Raw genomic sequence first — 22,901 nt, forward strand, 5'->3', positions numbered from 1 at the left:
GTGGACTCTGATACAGGAGGTGAAAGCCTTGTCGTAGATGTCTCTGGATTATGTTAGAAACTGTTTTATGAATGCTGTGGAAATATTCACAAATGTGTAGGGATTGTTTAATTATTCAGAAGTCACATCTGTAGAAACAAGCAGACTGCTTTTGGTTTGTATTTTGAGGGATCAAGAAGAGTACAAGAACTCATTAAACAATCACAGTGACTTTTCTAAATTAAAAAACATGAGGACTTAGGGTCCCAGAGATTAATACTGGCAGAGGATCTCCTATTTTCTGTGGAAAGATATTTTTTTTTCCCTACTCTCCAATAGACTCCACATTTGTAGAAAAGAAGGAAATAGTTCTCAACGTTTAAATATATATGTGGATGTATGTACCTGTAAAAATTAAGGTTATTTTGCTCATATTAATTATCATTGAAAACTATCTCAGTTTACCTATTTAAGTGAGCTATCATAGCATGGCTTTGTTCTGTAATGACACCCTCTAAGTGCTCCTCCAAGAAAATAAAATACATTCGGGAAAATAAAGTGATGAAGGCAGTAGTATGTTTCCAAAATAATTTTGGGGATTTTTGTGGGAATTTTTTGGGAAGTTTTCATGGTAGAAATGTTATTTTTGGAAATCTCTATATCTATTCCTGAGCTGCACCATTTGGCAGTCTTGAAACAGAATTTAGTTTTATGCCAATGGTGCCCTTAATTCATGTGTTAGCTTAAAATCATTCCCTGAAATTTCTGTTAAAAAAGACTGGGAAAACAGAATTATTTTTTTAATTTTTTTTTTTTTAAGTGGAAAGTTAATATAGTTTGTAAATTAAAAATTTCAACCCTGACAAGATACAGGTAAGAATTCCAGCTCAGCTTTACCAGCAAGTACCAGGGTCAACTATCAAACAAAATACGAAACTACTCAAGAACTCCAAGAGAAGAGCGGAGCAGTACTTTATTTAAGAGAGCTGCTTCAGGAGTTTAAGGTAGTCAGAAAGTTCAGGCTCCTTGCCCAGATTTCTGTTTAGCAAGGAGCCTGAACTTCAGTGCTCCCAGTATTATGGCTGAGCTCAACTGATAAACTGAAGTATTGCTATAAGCAACATGGGAGTGTAAAGGGATCCTGCATGTTTGGGGTTTAAAATTGGGCCATGGGGCAACCCCATGCACAGGCTGCTGAAGGAAGGTGAAGGAGTTCTGGAACGTTTTAGTATTCTTTGTTATGGGGTATGAGATGTATGAGTATGATGGAAGTTCTACCCAGTGCCTCTGTGGTGCAGAACAGAAATAAGAATTTCAGTGTACTGGCAATAGTTTTAAACTGAGCACCTTGCAAGCCAGTATGGTCAATCCCCTAAGGGGAGCATCTGCAGGGGATGGTGAGGAGGAAGGTGGGAAGGGCAGGTGCTATGTTGCTGTTGAGAAGTGTTTCTACACTCCCCTTTCCTCTTGTGGGATTCCTCTCATTTGTGCCCTTGGGCACAAACAGCTCTGTTGACTAACACAGCAGGGCTTTTCTCTTCATTGCAAATCTTTCCCCTGTCTCCTCTCAAGACGTGGCTCTGGCTCACCTTGCCTGGTGTCTTTCTCTTGGAGGATGCACTGGCCAGCAGCTCCTGGCCTCCTCCCTGTGTGTGGTCAGGAGGGGACAGGGACAAGTCCATGTCCCTGCCTGCCCCTCAATGGCACTTGGTGAGTCTAAGATATTTGCATATTTGCTAGAGAACGAAGATGGGTATGCATGGAAAGAGACCAAGATGATTTTACAGATGCCCATCTGCCCAGAAAATACTGAGCCTTTGCTACCCTTCTCAGGGAGCATCACAGATTTTAGAGCAGCATCCATTGGTACTAAATGCAGCAGAGGTACCCCTGGATTTAGTATTATTGCTTTTAGCCCTTTTAGATCTACTGACAATGGTGAGTCTGGTAAAAAAAAATTTTTAAGCAGACGGAGCCAGGGCTTCTTTCTCATTTTTGTTAATTATTTCTTTTGATTAATTTAAGAAATAAGCGATATCTTTTTGTGCCACAGATCACACATCTTATGAAAAAATTGAAAGAATACTTGCATATCTCACTAAGGATACTGAAAGGATTAAGTAATTTTTGCAAATTATTTTGAATTTCTGAAAATTGTTATGAACAAGGACAATATTATTCTCTTTGCATAAATACGAAATGTTGAAGTAGAGCAGGGATACTTATGATATCCTAAAACTTATCCCATACATTTATGAATCCTCCTCTTTTTTGGCTATTCTTATAGGTCCTATTTCTGAAGATGCTCACTGTCAGCAGTTTGTAGGCAAATCACTGGAATTTAGGGATGCTCAGACCCAATGCTGATTATTTTTCTTCATCACAATTCATAATGCTTTCTTTAAGCTCAGTGTTGAAGACCAGGTTCTTGGCTGGAGTAAATGCAGTTGGTTGTGTTCAGGTGAACATCTCTATGCCTTACTTGTGCTAGATAAAGGTCATGCCTGTATCCTGATGTACAAATGTCTCAGTTTGCACTGTGAAAACTATTGTTTTTTGTTTTCCCAGTAGTAAAGATACTGCAGAAGAAATAGGTTTCAAAATCCTGCTGGTCATCTCTAAGGTGGTTTAGAGTTCTTCCTGTTCTGCTAAAACATGACATGAGAGAGAGTAAACTGCAACAACCTCATAGCTGCCAACATCAGCAAAGAAAACTGGGTGCTACTGCAGGGTTTAGCTGGTATTATTTCAGAATAAAATCCTTTCTTTAGGGCTTTAACTCCTGCTGACTGTCTGAAATGCAGCTGCTGTGCTGCAGAACCTCCTGAAAAATTGTATCATATGGATAATTTCAGACTGTCAGCAGTACCAACAGTAGCAGGCAAGGAGATTACAAAGAATGGGTTAAATCACAGACTTGCCTCTTCGGTATTCCTGGATAATAATCCACCTACAGTGACTCCACTCTGTGGGTAGAAAATGCCTACCTCTTTTTAAACATAATTTATGCACTCCTTTGCCTTTTGAAAAGGATAGACACCAGCCAGGTAGAAGACTGCTCTGCTGCATTAGGGCTCAGAATTAACCATCAAATGTGTGCCTGATGTGCGAGTCAATCTGCCAAGTCATAAATGTTACAAGCAGACATCTGACTACAGCGTGTATTTTTAAAGTGTGCTTCTTGGCTATGTAGCCTTAGCAAACACTGTTCCTTCAAACCTGTGCTAAAAGGACAGGGATACATATGCTGTTAACCTGGCACAGTATGAAATCTGCCATAAACTGATTTCCCCAGAGGGTTTCTCCCTGCAAGGGCTGTGTGCTACAAGGAGGTGTCTCCCGGCTGGTTCCAAGCGTCCTTGACTGGATCTGCAGTGAGCAGGAAGGTGCGTGATAGTTTCTTCTGTGATGCAGTGGTGGCATCTGAGGGGGCTGAGGGTGTGAAGGAAGCTCTCTCCTCCCCCCCACCCTACCCCACTCCCATGACAAAAAAAGTTCCTGGGCTTGGACCTGAAGGGGTTGGTTGGTGAGAAGTTTCTGCTTCTCAAGTAAAAGTCAGACCTAGAAAATTCTATGGTGGTTGCATAAGTACTGAAATTGCCACAGAGCTAAAGCCTGAAAAGCAAGCAATTGACTGGGGAACATATTTCTAATATAATTACTTTTTGACCTTTTTTTTTTTTACTCTTGCTTTGATTTTTGATTAACTTCACATTAATTATAATCAATGAACGCTGAGGAAGAAAGGGTTGGTTTTGTTGGTTTGGTTTTTGGTTGTGGTTGATTTTTTGGTTGAAATTCCAGCAGCTTTCTGTTGTTATTCTAATTGGAAAAGGAGTAATTCCTGGTTCTTTCAGGAGTTACTCAAGAAAAAAAAGCATGAACAAAGAAGTCAAATTTGACACTCCTAATTCCTTGATTTAGGTAATGATATAAGAAATTTTGGGCTATCCCTGTGTTCTGTAAGGAATAAATCCATGGTAAATATGAGGTAGAATTAATCCTTCAAAAGCAGTATGTATTTTTGAGGAACACAATGGCCCCTAAGCAATGCCTAAGGCATCCAGCCATTTTCTGCTCACCGATAGCAAGAATTACCAGATTATTTCAGTGGAGCGTCTTGTGCTGCTCACATATCTGCAATACACCCTCTGGTCTGCATCCCAGTCACAGGACATTTTCAGAGACATTGACAGATGGGCAACTGTTTTATCATCTGCCTTGCTCCCTGAGTCTCCAAGGCAATAACTGGGCTACTCCTTGTCTCAACACTGCCAGAAGTGGTCCCAGTGTCATTCTGCCATGTCTGTCCTCACTTCTTTGCCTCCTCCCTGATCTGTAACAATACCTCTGTCCCTTCTGGCTGAATGTTTCCCTGGGAAGTGATTAGCTCATCTTCAATATCTGCCTGATGCCTTTGTGTCAGAGGTCTTGTAATATAACAATGATCCTGGAGACAGAGCCAGCCCAGCTGAGAAAAAGGTGAGAGCTCCCACTCTGCTTTGAGCCTTCCTGGGATTGTTCAGGGCGTCCCAGGGTGTGTGAGGCTTCAGCACATACAGCATCTGCTCTGGCATCTCATTCCACAGGGTGTTGGTCCCTTGGAGAGACCCACCTTGCTAGGCACAGCTCTCAGCTCATACAGTCTGCCTGCTCGGGGAAGGTGATGTATTTTCTCACAACAGGCAAGATAAAAATCAAAGGTTCATTCTTTTGCACTTCAGGGATGATGAATAACCTGCTCCTTCCATTCAGAACCTTTAGTCTGAGTACACAGATTATGGAGACAAGGGGTTAATTCACTTAAACAGTTTTCTGACTTTATGGGATTGCCACAAGCCAGGGCCAGTTAAAATATGGGGTCTGGTAAAGCATGTTAGTGTTTAACTTTGCCTGTTTTTTTTTTTAAATATATATTTCTTTATTATAAACATATATTTAAACAAATATATACTTATATATATTTAAACAAAGATATATGTTTAAATTTTCTCATTATGTAATTAAAAGTTATTTATTAGATCTGTCGATAGTTGGTTAGGCACAATCTGCTGGGTGCACCTTGCATTAATTTTTCATCTGAAACAGCAGAAATAATTTTGTGGATTTTAAACTCTTGTTTTGCTGATGCAGTGTTAAATGTTATTAGATTTTACCTCCCTCATCCACGAAAGCTTTGTTTTCTCATTTCCTGTCAATCTTGTTGAGGAATGCTGAATAATCGGAATCAAGCAGAGATAAAATTTCCTTCTGATCTCTGATTTATTTTGAGAAAACTTTCGTTCCTTCTGTGTCAAGGTGTCCTCATTTCACCTGCTTAGAGAAAACATGATAGTGGAAATTCATCTAGTGCCTCCAATTTATCTCCAAATTACTGTGCAACTGTTAGTCTCCACAATACCCAGAAGAGTTAGATAAATAATGTTCTATTATCCTGATTATAGATGTAAATCATTACCAAGAAATTGTGGCTTGCCAGAAGTCTCATTTGAAGTCATATCAAGAGCTGGTGCATTTCTGGGCTTCCCAAATAAAATTGTAACACTTTTCTTTGTTACCTTATCTCCTTGTTGCTTCAGCTCCATCACTGTATCTGCCACTGAATCGTACACATATTTTCATATTGGAGTCCTCAGTGAACAGAACACATTTCTTTTCATTAGATAGCAAATATTGTCAATTAAAGATTGCTCATTTATTTTAGAACCCTTTAAAAAAATTAATATGATCAAACAAGGGCAAAGGTGTGCATGAGAATCAACCCCAGAATAATTCCTGTATGAGGACCACTGCTGGAATCAGCACAGCATCTTTTAGCCTGACAGAGCAAGTGCCTGTGGTGTGCTCTCACTTCCACAAGTGCCCTATATATACAAGCCTGTTGTTTTCTCCTGAAATCCCATTTAGTCTTGGATCACAGCTGAAAAATGTCTCTGTGTGTGGTGAAGGACATAATGCTTGTGCAGGACTTCTGAGTGGAGAAGGTAGTTTGGCTAGGTTGGAATGCTGAAAAATCCACTCTAGAGCTCTTAAGGAAATGAAGTTGGCCTTTCTCTCTCTCTCTCTTTTTTTTTTTTTTTTTTTTTTTTTTTTTTTTATTTTTTTATTGTCCTGCCCAGTTCTTGTGCCAGCCATCAAGGTGTCTAACCTTCACAGAAGAAAATGAGTGCATCAGAACATGCTGTCCAAAATCCTCACGTGTCCTTACAGCAAAGGCTTCTCCAGAATTAGCACTGGTCACAATACACAAAGCTTTTCACGTGGAACCTAATCCTTTTTTTATTCTTTGGCAAACTTGCAACAGCAAAATCTGTTCTTTTGACCACAAAATCTCTTACTGCAAACCCCCTTCTCCCTGGGCTCTTGTGAGGGCAGTTTCTTTGCTTGCAGCACATGCAGAAGGTACTGCATATTGCTAATTCACTTGAATTATTTTGAATAGGTTGTCACCTTGCTGAAAAAGGAATTGCTCTAAGTGGCCACAGTCAGAGATTTCAAACTCTTGACTGTCTCTCTCTCCTAGCAAGCTGCTGATTTGTCATCCTGTGTTCCCTTTCCAGGGTCCTATCTCTATTTGTCCCTCCATGTCCAGTGAACCTTGAGGGGTGAGACTTCCCTCTCCCTAGAGTGATTTGTTTTTCTAGTTCTGAAGACTCCTTCCATCTCCTATTTCTAGGAGATATATCCTCCTCCAGGCATTTTCCTTCTCACTGCTTACATTGCAACCACTATTTTCTGCAGTTCCACTTCAGGAGTGTCCTTCTCACGTCTGATGGTGACTGCAGTTCCTCCACTGCATAGCATCCCATGCTCTGTGAGCAGGAGAGCAGCTTTTCAGCAGTGATTAAAATGCTGTTTAAAACCCAGAATTGGTGCCACAGACTTGGGGTGAAAGAGGAACTATCAGACGGACAAGAACATGTTGATGCTTCTAAAAGGAAGAATATTTCCTGTCCAGAAAAGGCTAAAAAAACACAGTGCCAGGTTGAGGATAATTTGAAGATTTTTCTTTTTTTTGACCTACATGGAAAGCTGTTTATATTCCCAACTAATTTTGAACAAACCAAAAAAAACCCCTCACCTCAATCAAGATAAAGACTGCAACAAGATGGATGTCTATTTGTAAGTAAATAAATGGAAATTATAAAAAGCAATTTGGAAAAAAAGGAGATCCCTTTTTCCTTGAAAATATTCAACAAGGTTTGTCATATTTGTCCTTCAGATTTCAAACAAGCAAGGTTTTTTTCTTACCTACAGTTTTTAGCAAAATATTGTGCAGAAACTTATTTCCTTTTTATCTCCTGGTATTCCCTCTTAAATTTTGCTGCTTTGTTATTTTTTTTTCTGACTACCAGTTTCGTTTTCACTTTTTTGTTAAGTTAGTGTGAGGTGAGAAAAGGAAATTAATACTGGGGCGAGAAGAGAAACTGGGATTTTTCTTATGGAGGAAAGCATAAAGCTTTGAAAAAGTGCTATTTGAGAGGAGGGGAAGAAATTGGATGAAAAAATATTTTGTTGCCAAAATGTATCTACATTTATTTGTCCAGCCCTAGATCTGAAACTGGGGTACATGCAATATTCTTTCTGACCCAAAATGTCTATGTATTGTGACAGGGCTTCCTAAACATCATCTGCAAAACTTCCGGAAATGTAAACCTCAAAAAAGAAATCAAGTCATGAATGGTTTCCCTTCCTTGCAACTCTCACGAGCAGCTGAACGGGAAAGACAAATAACCTTGTGCAATAAATGTTAGAGGGGCTGGTGGCAAGCATGGTGACTTTACTTAAGCCTCATGTCTTTCTGTGTGTTTTAAAAAAAAAAAAAATCATCTCTGCTTCAGCATAATCAGAGATTGAAATCCATTGAGTGACCACTAAGCATTTTGATGAAGGCAGATGTATTTAAAAAAAAGAATATATTCTACCCTAAGCTGCCAGCCTGTGGTGAATTTTGTTAACTAGAATTTGTAATTTAGGCTACTGAGTTGGCTTAAAAGCATTTTTGTGGCCTGTGGGCATTTAAATAGCAGGACTCCACTGAGTGTTATTGGGAATTATGCAGCTTGAGAGTTTAATGCCATCCTGAAATTTTTCTTGATTACAGCTAGTACCCTATTCAGTGTAAGTACTAAATGAAAAACTTTTTTTTTTCCATTGGAATCCAAGTCCTTATTGATATTCCTGTCAAAATACAGTTTCTGGTCTCTCAATAAACACAGAACAAGACTTGTGAATTTGGTTTTCACACATAATTTCTGGATGTATTTTGCCATCTGTGTACATTACAGATCTTTAGAATAAACTGCTGTGCAAGTTGTTCTAGCAGTTGGACAGTTGTACAAGCTCATAGCAGAAATGTCTCTTTTTTTTTTTATTTTCTGCAATTGTCAAAGTGAGGAGCAAGGAATGTCACATAAAAGTATTTCTACTATAAGTTTTGCAGATACTAAAATTAATCATGTGCCCACAGTTATCGTAAGTGGAAATTGCATCTGTTAGACTGATACTGCTAAATAAAACCTGGTTGACTACTGGGATGAACAATATCCTCAGATATCCTTGTGGCAATAAAAAAAACCCAAACCAATTATTCCTAATATTCACATCTGAAACCTCTGCTTAAATTTACAGCAATTCTTGTGCCTGTAAACACATACATCTCACTTCTAAAATATATTTAGAACAAAAATATTAGATGCAATTTCTCACTGGTCTAAATTAGATCTTGCTATTGAAGTCAAGAGCAGGAAAAGCTTGTATTTGCAAGAAATGCCTTCAAATCAAAGAGCAGCTCTGTGTGCTGTTCTCAGCAAACATAGAGCTACATTGAAATCCTACCTGGATGAAGAGAGTACAAAAACCCCTTCACCTTGGTGCTTATAAAAATGAATGGTCAAAGGAAAAGCCTATGGCTACGTATTCCCCCTGTGCAGGATTCTATAACCATGCAGACCCAGGGAAGAGAGCAGCTGCCTGCTTTATCCCGTTTTATTTCCTGTTGGATAGAGGTTGTGTAATGTGTCTGTATAAAGGAAGAAATGGCTCCAATTGCTTCAAAGGAGAGTTTTCCACCTGCTAGCAGAAAGAAAGTAAGTATGACCTCCCCAGATTCCTACATGTGATATGTAACATGCCCCTGTTTGCAAGAAACCAGCAGAAGCCTTGTGGATGTGCCCCATTCCTCTGAATTTTCTTGCAAGGTGACCTGCATCCTAACTGTCTTGAGTATTTTGCCCTTCAATATTGAATACTTGCTTCATATTCTAATAATATTTTCTTTATTGTTGTCCTTTTTGTACCAGCTTTTTAAAGTACTTTCATAAATGGCTGAGACTCACACAACCTTGTAGATACAGGGCAATATTAGTATCAGCAATCTCCTTATCAGATTATGATAAATAGATGGACAAAGTTACCACAACAACATTTTAAGTTTTTTAATGCTTAGAACATTTGGAGATCAACTTACAGACCATCTGCACTTGTCACTGACTTCTAAGAGGGTTACAAAAACTGGAATCTGATGCTGAAATTTCTGTTGTGGCCATGGTGAGCTCAACATTTATATCTAGAGGGGACTTTGATTAATGTAGGGTGTCAAAAGCTTCACGAGACCATGGAGACAGGACTCAAGCCCAATGCGTGAAACTGGCTCGTGATTAGCTTCTTTTCAGATGTGATAGCAAGACTTATGGGTGCCTGAGAGTCTTAAAAATACCATTCCTCCTATTTCAACAGCATAGCTGGTTTTAAAAAGTGCATATTTAATTGCAAAATAGGCTGGGACTGTTTTCATACAGAAAGCAAGGAGCTTAGGAACACAGCTTTAAACTTCCTGGCTTTTGCTCATATTCCTGCCATGGTTCCCAGTAAGATTTCTCTTTCATCTGCATTTACCATAGTTCCTTCTTTCTTACTTTCTAATAATTTAAGAGACAAGATGACAGAACAGATTAAAAAATATCTATAAATAATACCATACGTAAAGAGGCATTTACCCACTAAGTCTTAAAACTAATTCCCTGATTTGGATCTATTTTTATAAGCTTCATCTCACTTGACACTGACAATGATTCACATAAATATTAAGTGTTCATTTTTAGTCCAGTGCACATAAGTGAAGCTAAACTGTAGTGTTCTTTAGAGTTTTTACCCCAAAGGTCCTTAGGATGGAAAGAGGGTTAGGGGGATGCAGTTCTCAAGCACTTTACAATCATCACAAAGCTAGTGTAGATGCAGCATTTTTAAATTTTTCAATGACATTCACATTTCAAATGGGTTTTTTGTTGACTTTTTTTTCTGTAGGATATAAAAAATAGGATGTGTTATCCTGAATTAAAGCCTAAACCTGAAGGCTGTGGAAAAATGTGGTTTCTTATTTGTACCTCTCTGTTGTGTTGTGGTTATGTTCAACTTCATCACTATTCTGTTGCTGCATGCTTGTTTTTAAAGCAGCCCTAAGATGTTTTATTAATTGTCCAAACACTTTGTTCTTTGGAGTATGCAGCAAACCTATTTAAACAATGAAAGAAATTTTTTTTCAGTGTTTGTCATTTCTACACTCTAATACAATTGTGTTTCTGTTATAGCAGGAGTATATTTGATAACAGATGGTAAAACTGCAAAACTATCTCCGCTTCATTAGCGCCCCTGGCAAGTCTTCCTATATAGGGTAAATTACAGCAGAGGGATATTTAACAATATACCCTTTACAGTTTCCAGTAAGATTTTGGACTAGTTTTAAGTGTATCATGAAAGCAGTGAATGTAATACCTAGAATGCCCATTGATCACTTCTGTGTTGGTTGTTAAAACCAGAACTGAACATATATGCTGTAAAAGGCTCTGACCTAACAAAGACTTGTTCTAGTGCTTTTCCAAGTCAAATTTATCTTGGCAATAATTTCATTGAGATCACTTTCCTGTAATGGTGATCGTGGGTTTTTATTAAAAAGTAATAAAATATAAGTGATCAATCTCCATTTAAATTAAAAGAATGATTATGTTAAAATATTGATGAAAAGGCAGCCTTCAGAGATTTCAAGAATGCTTTTATTTCCATGGCACGAGTGAAAGGTGACAGATTGATAGCCCTGGGAAACGTAGGTCTTTTCAAAACAAATTATCTGATGTGTCCTCACACTGACTTTGGAGCTCGCTTTGCAGCATGGCAGAACTGCTCAGGCTCTGGGGTGAAAAAGTCCTCTCTAATTCTGCAAATCATCTACTCTCATATCATCTCCTACTTTTTTGTGCATTTTGCACATTCCTTCTCCATAGGGGCTGCACAGAGATCCCAAAATCATTGTGCATGGCTCACCCTGGAGTCCAGTGCATGAGAGCAACATATGGTTATTTCCTACCAGGAACTGGCTTCCAACAAGTGAGTGAAAATTAAAGGACCAGTCTTGTCGTATGCCAACATTAAACCATCTCTGATAATGCCACGATGTATATCTGTTTTGTGCTACTGATCTTGCCGAGTTCAGTAGCCCAGAATTACCACAGAGTAACAACCTCTTCCACGTTATTGGGAAATGCTGCTTTGCCATATTCCCATTATAATGGTTTGAACACCTCATGCTGTGCAAATTGGATTAACTTCACTAACTGCCTGGATTATGCAGCTTTGTGAAGTGGGAAGGACTCCCAAGCAGAGATGGATGAAAATTTGAAATTGTGCAGTGGGAGGAAAAGATTAAATTTGAAATTTCACATTTTAAGCAAAAAAAAAAGCAGTAGCCACTAGATTACTGCATCCAGGGAACTGTTTCATACTACAAATATCTCATGTTTTTATTTGAGTATGTTTTGTAAAACAGTGTATATTCAGTATGTATTTGGCAAGTTCATTTAAAGGACTTTTCCTATTAGTGAAGGAAAATTATAGGCATCAACCAGACTTTGATATAAGGTAGTTGCCAACAGTACTAAGGCAGTTTTGGGCACATGCAGAAACAACGTTGTAGGATGGGAAATTTTAATACACATTTTAAGAAAATTACAAATGCATGGTTAGTGTTTTGAGAATTCTAAGCTGGAGCTCACACAGTGACACCCTTCCATGAGTCTGCCCTCAGAAGTGAAGATGTAGGAAGTGACTGCTAGATTTCCTGGATGCAGGAGTGATGGAGAAGCCCTGCTGTCTGTGCACTGGCCACCACAGCTCAGGCACATCCTACACCTTTGGAAGGATCACAGCCTCGGGCAATCTTCTGCTGCAGTCCAGGTTGGTTTGGAAAACACTACATCTGAGTATAGTGTAAAGCCTTCCCTTAGATGCTGTCAACTTGTTGTTTTTATAGTACAAGCATTTAGAGGTGTCACAGAAATTATAACTCTATTGTGCTAGCTACTGAAATAAACATACAGTAAGGGAGAGGAAAAAGTGCAAAGCAAGTAACCCAAGAAATTTTGTTTTTCTATTTTGAAAACGACATAGTAAGATTAAACACCTTGTATGATTTCACATGCAGTAAAGTTCAAAGAAAATGAGAGGGGCTGAAGCATACCCAAATGATGCGCCATTCTGAGCTAATAAAGTGTGGTGTTTGTGTGCTTGTGCCCATTGCAAATGTTCATTTGCTAAGCTAAATGTGTGTGACCTGCCTTTGCACTATTGGCATGCTGCAGATGCTCCTCCTGTGAGGATCCTTCAGTGCTAACACAGGCAAGCAAGTAGGGCTTTGGTCAGTTCTTCTAACAGATGCTCTCTCCATAAACCGCATTAATTTGGTTGCTTGCAACCATTTGTCCAAATCTCAGGTTTGGGGGCTTTTTTAGGGTTTCATTTTTTGTTTTCTAGTAAATTTCCACTGTGTAGGTCTGTGTACTTGACTGAGGACATGAGGGAAATTTCTGAATAAAGGTTAAAAATCACCTAGTAAGAACAAAGGCTTACCCTGATGTCCCAACAAAGATATCCTTTGAGAACAGTAAATGCAGAGTTTTAGGCGTTCCTATAGCTCATGGTAATATGGACATGAAGATAAATTTGTGGTTTGGAATTGAAGCTGCTATAGAATTTTTTTATTGAATTTCAAACTTTTATTTTTCTGTAGTCCATGCCACTGCACATTGAAAACTGAGCTTCTTTGCTTAGTAGAGCAGATTCTCCAAAAGATGCTTTCCTTAGACCAGTGAATGCACTTTTGCACTATTGATTTCCTGCTGCTTAGACATAACTAACATTTTAAGTAATCTATACAGTTTTGAAATTTACATTAGGTCTTTTAATAAAATCCCTAGCACCTCAGGGACTTCTTGGTAGGATAGACAGTGAACTCCTATCAACTGAACACTAAACAACAGGACACTAAATTTCAATATCACTTAAGCAAAATTCTGACTTAAGCTGATCTGGTACTGCCCCAAAACCAGAAAGCCAACCACCACCCCACAGCAGTTGCCTCAGTCTGGATATTGGTAGAGCTATCACAGCACAGTCAGGTTGTTCTTGGTTTGTCCTTACAAGTGCTTTACTGAAAAACCCTGAGTTAAAATCAGTTCTGCATTATGCGGGACACATTCCCGAGAAGTGCTAAGACGTACTGTCACTAGATTTCTTGCAGAACTCCACACTAGATGTGAAGGGGAGATCCATGCTAAAAAGGGAAACAGGAATAGCACAATGTGGATGAGATCATGTTGTGGTGTTTTTAGAGTAGAGATCAAAGGCTGCTGAGAAGGCAAGCCCTTTTGCATTGCGTGTTGTGGCAATTACACAATTGTCCTTGTCCTGAAAAATTTTACCTGAAATAGGTTCTGCAGGGGTCTCTGGTTGGATCTCACTCAAATCAGTGGTAGTTGGGATTGTAGCCCTACAAAGTGGGGTGGGATTTTAGTGATGGTCTGTTCGCTTCCTGCCTGTGTCCTTTTCTGCTCTAGGACATGACCTCCCTTCTGCTGGACGTTGTAGGTGCTCAGCATTTTAAGAGATTTCTTCCTATTAATGTTGTTTTGAAGTCTATTATCGTGTCTTAAGCATTCTAACTGAAGGTTTTAATTTAGTTTAGGGCTGGATAAATCACAGAACTGGCCTCCACCATTTATACCTATATCAATTGATCTGGTGTAAGGAAGACTGCAAGAAGCCCAAGCTGATAAGTAGAACAGGGGTATTGGAATGAATTTTCAAGGGAAATCTGCAGCTAAATTTCTTAGGCATCTTAAATGATAAGCAACCCAAGCTGACCAGATCTTTCTGTATTTAAGAATGTGTTTTTTGAGGGCAAACGTGGGCAGCAAGAAAAACTTTGCTGTAGTTGAAACAAGTAGTTATTAAGTAACTGTTGATGTATCGCTGTGTACCTTTATTTTTTTTTTGGTGAATGGGTAGATGATCAAGAAAATTCAGAAGAGAGGATCAATTTGGTTTGACTGTGCAGGTGAAAATGTATGTCTTAGCTCGTATTTGCCTCTGTAAATTATAAGACTCGACAGCAATAGGTTCTGCCTTTGCTATTTAAAACAAAATAATCCATTTTATTGCTTCTTAACCTGGGAGATAATGTCCTTTTTTTCAAGTAAAAATCCAGTATGATATTTTAAGCTATTTCTTGTAGTCACAACACCTCAGTGCTACTGACCCAAGATTTTTCAAAGTCAATCTAGCAGTGCTGAGATTTACTGCTGCTCCTGAAGTATCAACATAATTACGTAAGTGTGTGCCAGCAGTGTGTGCCTGTGTTGGTAGCTCATGTGCAGCACACACATCGCTGGCTGTCTGCAGTGCACTGAAACCTGAGATTTATTGCATTTACAAAAGGCCATTACAATGCAATTTTAACTTACTGTCATTAAAGGGTCTTACATCATAAGCAATCACTGCAAAAAGCCTTGGCCCACAATTTATTCATAATTTTTATTGCATGATTTATTAGCGCCTCTGTTACATTTTATGAATCTTATCAGAAAAAAAATTAAAATCAGTTAGGGCCTGGTCCTTTTACCTTTACCCCTGTTGGGTGGTACCTTGTTCTCAGCCTGACGGAAACAGGGATATTCCTGGAGTAAGCTATCACTACAGGAGTAGGAGTGAAGATAGCAAAATCTGGTTACTTAGTGAGCACAGGAGAGAGATGTAAAAATTATTCTAGAAATGACAGCATTTGGTTTATATTCCAGGGGGAGGAGGTGGTTCTCCATGGATTCATAGATTTCTGTGATTTCATCCGATCCTACCGCTTCTGTGTACCATTTGGAGTGAATCACATATTTATGTAATTCAATATTCAGCAGGGAAAGCCAAGTCAGCCTTCTAAACTGTTCTTTCCTCAGATCAAATTCAGCATATAGTAACTATTGTAAGACAATTGCAAAGATCTCAAAATGGCTTTTCTATCAGTCTTATACCCCAAGAATGCACACAAATTTCATAAAATCAAGCTTATACAAAATGGAAACTCAGTTTTGCCATCTGTATTTGCATGAGAAAGAATTACGCACTTGCTTATCAATTAGGGCCCAATTTTTCAATCTGAATACCCCTGCTTTCCCTTTTTATTACGAAACACAGTGCTTGGATATGATTTAGTTGAACATTAATTGAAGTCATGTGGTTTAAAGGGGGATGTATTCTACAGTCCTTTGCAGTAAAAAAAGCCAATAAGATCATGATGAGCTTTGTCAGTATTAGAGCTCTATGTTTTGATGCAGTGTGCTAAAGATGCTCATGTCTTAAAAAAATTATGAACACATGTATTTGAATATGTATGCTCCTAATAAATTGCTAAGATCTATTGCACTTTAGTGATTTGGAATGGAAATAGGCACTGTGTCTATTAAAAAAGCAGTACACAGCAATTAATTTGTTATCCTCAACCATACTGCAGGAAAATTCATTTCTATCCTTGAAGTTGGTGGTAATTTTGGCTGAGTTTCAATAACAGTAAGGCTGGGCCCTCTGTTGCTGACTTGCTAACATCTCCTTATGTTGAGAAAGGCAGTATGTATAGACTTTACTACCGTAAATATACACACATTTTTACAAATAAGAAAGACAAATACCATTAAACGCTAGATCACACAGCAGAAGGGAAGAACAAGATGGAAAAATAGTTTTCCTAGGTATAGTCTAATACACCACATTTCTGTGAACAGTTCCAAAATAGAAATATTATAATTGATCCACAGATCTTATTCTCCTTTGTCTCATGATAGACCAACAGAGAATTACCAGTATTTTGTTGCCTTTTTTGCCCTAAACAAAACCAAAATAGCAAATGTCAGGAGAAGGGCAAAGAAAATAAATGAAGGTACATAGGGGTGGATTAAAGAGAAAAGGGACCAAATATCTTTCTGAAACCAGCCACTAAATTCACATTGATTTCAGTGGCACCACAGTTACTTCTGCAGAAATATTTTGGGGTGGTTTAATTTTGAAGTCCTTCCTCATATGGAAATCCCACTCAGCATCGTAGGAGGTGGCAGCAATAGGAAGGCATATATATGTGTATGCATATGATGGTATGATCCATACAATCACAGCCTTGGCTAAATGAAGTAAATTTTGTAACCTAGAAACATTAAAATTAAGTGAGATAAAAAAATTGAATTAAAATGGCAACAGATGCTGTTCTTTTTTAAGGTTTAAGAATAATAGAAATAAAATTGGAAATAGGAAAATAGATTTTAAAAAAAAGTCCTTGAGTCCAAACTGCTAAGTCTGTACTAGGCAGCCATGGAATTGTCAGGTGGGTAACATCATCTCTCTCATCTCCCTGTGAGATCGTGACTTCAAAGAGATTGTAAGATTTTCTGGGCAGACATCATATCTTCCTGTGTGCTTCTGAGCAGCTCAGACTGGTGAAGCTATGATTCTGCATGGCTGTTCTAATATTTTTGATTTTTTGTGTGTCTCTGTGTGTGCTAGTTTAAAACTGTATTACTTCTGAATTTGGATGGACAATTCCCAGGCATTACTTATACACCTGCTCCCACCATGACCAATTTGATAGGGACTGGATGTGAGACTTGGAGCAGTGAACACTTTCTCGCTGGCATTGCAAAGGTTTCTTTGGTCAGGATGCAGAGAAGACTACCATGCTTATCGTGGGTTATATAAGGATTTGCAGTAACGTGTTCCTCGATGGGAGAAAATAGGAATAAAATGGAATTTTAGGAACTATATTAATAATGAATGATAGAATGGTAGTTAATATGTCTGTAATTCCATTATACTACAAGTGCAAGGGAAACCTCATTTGATGTGGAAAGATTCTAATTTTTCCAGAGCTGTAATGCAGCGTGCAGTTAAAATTAGGCTGTCTCGTTAATTGTCACAGTATATGGTGAGAATCCCTGCAGCCAGCTTCAGTGCAGGATTAGATATGGCTCTGCAGGAGACAGCTTCCAGAAAGGCTCAAGGTGTGGGGGAGCAGCTCCCCCAGGGCCCCTTGGAAGCTGTCCCTAGGAGGGTAGAGGGAAGCGAGCGGGGCAGCTCTCATCCCCTCTGTCCCTGTCTGCTGCTGCTTGGTGGGAGGCTCCAGACCGCTGTCTGTGGAGTGCTCCTGTGCCAAGCGTGTCCCGCATCACACATCCATGGAATAAGCTCCCCTTGTGAAGAATGAGGAGTATCTGTTCCCGCTCCCTGAGATCTGCCTCAATTCCTGAGCTAAACTGTGCTGGCCAGGGGTAAGGAACGAGCAGGATCACCCCAGGCTCTAATCCTCAAGACAGTGTGGTTATTCAGGAACTAGGATCCCATAAGCCTTTTCATACCTACGAGTTGTTCTTTATATAGAGAAAAATCAGTTTAAATCTACACAGCAAGGTTGAAATGCTCTTGAATGTACAAAAGAAAGCTAGAAGAAATCCCTGGGGAATTCCTTTTTCTCATCTCTTTTCCACTATCCTTTTTCCTGTCTCCTTCTCAGTGTCAGAAACTTGTCCTTCAAAAGTCACCCACTGAGGAAAGCAGATTCTTCTGCAGGATGTGAAGGGGAAACATGAGGGAAGGGTGAGTGAGAGTTTTGCTTTTCCTCTTACAGATCAAAGTGGTACAGCATACGCCAGGATTGCAAATCAAGCTGTTGAGGACTTTCCATAGGACCCTAATCAGCTTTTATTTAAAAAACAGTAAAAAGATTTATTTGGAAGGACTACAAAATCTTGCCTGAGAGTTCATTAAAAAAGCTTAACTGTCCAATTTGAATGTGAGCAGTAGCGCGCAATCTCAGCTCAAAGCTCCTCATTCTCAAACTCTGAGTAACCCAAGGAATGTGAATTAACACAAACACAACCTTATCCTGCTGTGGAGGAGGAAGGGGAATAAATATGTTAGATACCTGCAGGCCAAACTCACCAGGAAGTCAGTGGGAGCTTTACTAGTGGAAGAACAGCATGACCAGACATAAATATAAAGGAGAGAGGATGCCAAGAAAATATTTTTCACACCTTTGTGTACTGAGGAACCTATGAAGTCTAGTAAGTACACAGGGCAGGAACTCTACCACAGTGTAACTCTCTGCTGCCTTAGCATAGCTTTCTGGCTGACTCTATTTCCCCCTTTCTGCCTACTTAGAAAAAATAAATTTACAAAGTTGTCTGATGATGCAAAAAGGACAGTTCTTATGAGCTTCAAAGAAACACAATCCTCCTGGATCCCTGGATCTTTCCCATCACCTTTTTTTAGTCTGTTCAGATCTCCCAGCACAAGATTTTGCCTTGATATCCAAATGTGGATTCTTTAGATTAAGGAGAAGTGTAATACCTGTTTATCTTACTAAGACAGGTGTCTAAGGCAGTCTATCATTGAAACAAGCTATCTTTTCTTATTACAGATATAGAAGATTATGCAATTTTTGAAGTGTTTCCTCTTTTTAGAAAGAACTACATATTAAGAAATTAGTGTGGAGAAAACTTGAAATTAATTAAAATCAGTTACAGTTATTGTTTTAAGAAACAACTGTTGACTATGTTGCACTTCAAGACAAATGATTAGTGACTAGGAGCTTTGCTTAATCAAAGTAAGAAATAAACAAAATTTGCAGAGTTAGCTGATTCTGCCTGACGTACACAAATGCACTTCCAGTCTTCCCTGGCTGTCTACGAGATCAGAAGTAATTTAGTATGAGTCAGGTGGAGGTGAAGCAACACAGTCAAATGTACTTGTATTTGCAAGCAGTGTCCATCAAAATCCTCCAAGAATGGCTGGATTTGAGTAAATGCTGAGCTTTTCATAGACAGCTCCTAAACATTCACTGATCTAGCATACCAGATACAGTCCAGAGAATCTCACTTTATACAGAGATGCAGATTTTCATTTAATCTTATTATTCAGAGACTGTATTCCTTTTTACTTGCCCAAGTGTAACACTATAATGGTTATGTAAACTGATGCTTACATTGAGATGTTATTTTGACATGCATTTTGGTGCCATATCTAAACCTTAAAGGTGTGTAATAACCACCCTTAATACAGGTCCCAATTCCTTTTAGGAAGAGAAAATTTTGTGGTGTTTTGGATTTTTTTTTGTTTTGTTTGTTTGTTTTGTTTTGTTTTTTTTGACAAAATGGCAATGTGAATTTAGATTTTTGCACAACTGAATTGCAGTTTGTAACTGAAAGAAGTGGGGTAACAGTGGATTTGTTGCCTGACTCTACCAATAATTGCCTTAATATACCATTCACTTGTTAATGATGTTATCAATTATTTTACTATAAATTAGCTATTGTGAGCTTCAGGTCTTTTTGCAATGTCTATGTTAGGTTACAGGAGCATAAATCAAGCTCCCATCTCTTTTTACATCCATAACCATAAATTATGGCTTTTATTAGGAAATGTTAAGTGTCCTATAATGTCTTCTTAATGGACAGTGTATGCATGTGTTGATGAGGAAAGCCATCTTCCTTCATGCAAAATATTAATGCATGTGGCCGTCTCCATAGATACACGTTAAAGAATCATATTTAACCCATGAAATATTCAGAGTACTCATATTTATCTAGTCTTAACAATCCTCTAAGGAAAGAACAAGTTAGAGGTAAATCAGGAGCTAACAGGTATGCACAAGTGATTGTGAATAAATGGTACATCATCCACTCAAAAAAAACCCCAACAAAGCCAAATCATTTTATAAAACACCTATTGCTAAATGGAAATACCCTTAGAGAATTTATATCCTTCTAGAATTCGAGCCTGTGCATCACAAAGACTCCCAATATTGGTTATAAATGTTTGTGCTTCTCCTAAAATATTATAATGCCTCCAAGCAAAAGGATGTTTTAACCTCTATATCCTTTTCAATGGGACAACATTATCCATTTGGCTTTCAAACCATTTCCCAAAACCTTGAACAAGTACATTACTTTCACTTGCAATGTGTTTTACCTACAGATTCCTGGGTACCAGAGAGATCTGCTATTCACATTGCCTGCTAACACCGGGCTTGATTAATGGAAACCAAGCATTTTGAAGGATACCCTCCAGCCTTGCCTTTCCCTTTCCTTGTTCCCTTGGCAGAAATCAGGGATTTGAAAGCTGCAATACAACAGCATCATCTTTCCATCTTGTGGTAAATATTCTATTATTCCTTTATACTCCATGGCTGTTTAAAGGAATTAATTTAAAACATGAACTCCTTTGTTCAGGGAGGAAGTCTCCAAATGGTGTGCAAACAAGAATCTTTAGAAATGCAGCAAGATATAACTCCAGGCTCTGCTCCAGCTTTCCCCATTCATTCAGTTTGCAGACCTGGTGTCTCCCTGCTGGAGATCTCTGCTCAGACCAAGTCTCTGGCAGCTGCTATTCCACCACCCATTCATACACGGCCAGCTCCCCTCTCCCTGCTCCTTGCATTTCCACTTCTCTTTCCTCCATCCATCCAATTTTCTCCCTAATCTGATCTCACTTCTTTGATCCTTCTCAGGAACACTGATCACCTTCCCCCACCAAAGCACCACTCATCCTTACTGGAGGGCTGGCAGAAATTATGCTTGTAACAAAGGTACATTTAAGAGTAGAGCCTATGCCAACCAATTTCTTTATGAAGGCACTATTCTCCATCTTTTTCCCTAGTTATCAAATTGACTGTCTTGGGAGTTAATCCTGCTGCTGTTCCTCAAGCAAATGTTTTCAGTACTTTTGATTTCAGGAGCAGAGTCAGGCCCTAATTAATGTAATTATTCTCTTAGCATGATGAGGTGCCTACTTAAAGCAGTCGAATGACTGTTACAGACCATTTTTATCCACACCTATGCTGTGAGCTGCACCAGTGTGCATTCCCTTTCCAAAACAACCGCAGGCACCAGGAGGGGAGGAGTTGTCCTTCAGTAGCAGGCAAGAAACCTGTCAAACACTGTGTCCCTTCTACATGAATGAAACCTTTTCCTCTGATTAATACTTTGCATTTCCCACAAGGGAAAAAGACACAGAGTTAGCAGCTGAATTACCCATTTTCAGAGCAACATGTTCATAAATATTTAACTTGGTATATATGAGAAAAGAGAAAGGCACTGACTCCCTTTCCAGTCCAGGCTGAAACTCTCCAAATCCCCTGATACCGCTGGGAATGCCTGCTCCCATAATCCTTTCCTCATCTCGTAAAGGGGAGAGAGCCATTAGCTTGTAAGAGGGCTGGACAAGGTGTCTGTCTTTACTGGGGGATGTCTGAATGTAAACGTCTGTGCACAGAGGGAAATTACCTGGTGTAATGGAGACCTCTCTGGCCTATGACCGGGACCCTGCCCCAAGCTGTTCTGGGAGTTTTAGGAGCCTATTAGAAAACAAGGAGGCCCACATCTGAGTACACAAGCTCAGGCCTTGGTGCCTACCTGTTCCCATTTTGGGAGCCTATTAGAAAACAAGGGTCTCTGGAGGCCCACATCTGAGTACACAAGCTCAGGCCTTGGTGCCTACCTGTTCCCCATGCATGGGGCCTGCTTGAGTGTGGATTGCATCCCCATAGACCCCACGTGATTTTTGTATGGCCACACACATGGATGCTCTGCTCTGACAGAGGAGAGAACCCTGGTGATGCTGGAAGTGGGACTACAGGGAGGTTGGAGTGTTTTGATGAGGGTGCTGATTGCATAGCTTACCCTTGCATATCTGGAGGAGTAGGGATCCTCAAAGAGTGCCCAGATGCGGGGCTGCCACCGTCTCCAGAAGCCCCCAGACCTGCCATCTGGGGAGTCACTAAGTGCTAGGCGTTTTGTCATCTCCAGCTCATCTTCACCATCACCAGAGTCTCCGGTGCCATCTATGTCTCCGTCCTCAGCACTGCTATCCAGGGGAGCCCCACCAAAGCTGTCCAGAGCCTCTTCGGCGTCGCGGTGCTGCCGGTAGGTCATCCAACAGCAGGGCTCCACATCGGTCTCATCGATGCCCCAGAAGGCCAGCTCCTCCTCATACAGGGGCCCGCACACGTCCGCGGGGCAGTGCAGCTTGCCAGTGCGGTAGTAATTCAGGATGTGGGCGAAGACGCCCGGGTGCCGGTCAAAGAAAAACTCATCCGTGCGGGGGTCATAGTCAAAGTGGCTGTGGGCATCGGGCTCAGCGATCCAGGCCAGCCGCGTGCCGGGCAGGGTGCGCAGGGTGCTGCGGTAAGTCTGGTGCCTAGTCCCTCCCACGTTGATCACAATGCGGTCGCTCTCGTCGCCCTGGCCCATCTCGTCTCTTATTAGGCATGTCGCAGACTCATCCAAGCAAGCACGGCAGGCAGCAAGCCCGTCAGGGGACGGCTGCTCGGCGGCAGTCGGTGCCTAAGCCGAGCCCCGCTCCGGGCCCGCGGGGGCGAGGGGCCCCGGCCAGCCCTGCTCCCCCGGGGCCGCTGCGAGGCGATGCCGGTGGCGGTGGCTCCCGGCGCTGCGCCGCCTCCGTCTGGAGTCAGACGCTCGGGGTCCGCGGCAGCTGCAGCCGCGGCGGAGGGGCAGGGGCAGGGGGGGCCATGCTCCGGGAGCGCGGGCGCTGCGGTGCCGGAG

The 22,901-nt window shown here is 40.2% G+C and overlaps 1 protein-coding gene across 2 annotated transcripts in view; it reads right to left on the reverse strand.

Annotated features, from left to right (window-relative positions):
- KCNC1 (potassium voltage-gated channel subfamily C member 1) overlaps positions 1–22,604 on the reverse strand; it is a 105,655-nt gene extending 83,051 nt beyond the window's left edge. Inside the window, exon 1 of one of the 2 annotated variants that reach the window (XM_041415051.1) lies at positions 22,020–22,604. In XM_041415051.1, the coding sequence (XP_041270985.1) occupies positions 22,020–22,589 (570 nt within the window). In that variant the 5' untranslated portion in view covers positions 22,590–22,604. The remainder of the gene's footprint in view (positions 1–22,019) is intronic. The other variant, XM_041415052.1, reaches the window with a different exon arrangement.
- Positions 22,605–22,901: the final 297 nt, after the last annotated feature.

This window comes from Onychostruthus taczanowskii, unplaced genomic scaffold (assembly GCF_017590055.1).
Source record: "Onychostruthus taczanowskii isolate IOZ18803 unplaced genomic scaffold, ASM1759005v1 scaffold49, whole genome shotgun sequence".
Taxonomy (NCBI): domain Eukaryota; kingdom Metazoa; phylum Chordata; class Aves; order Passeriformes; family Passeridae; genus Onychostruthus; species Onychostruthus taczanowskii.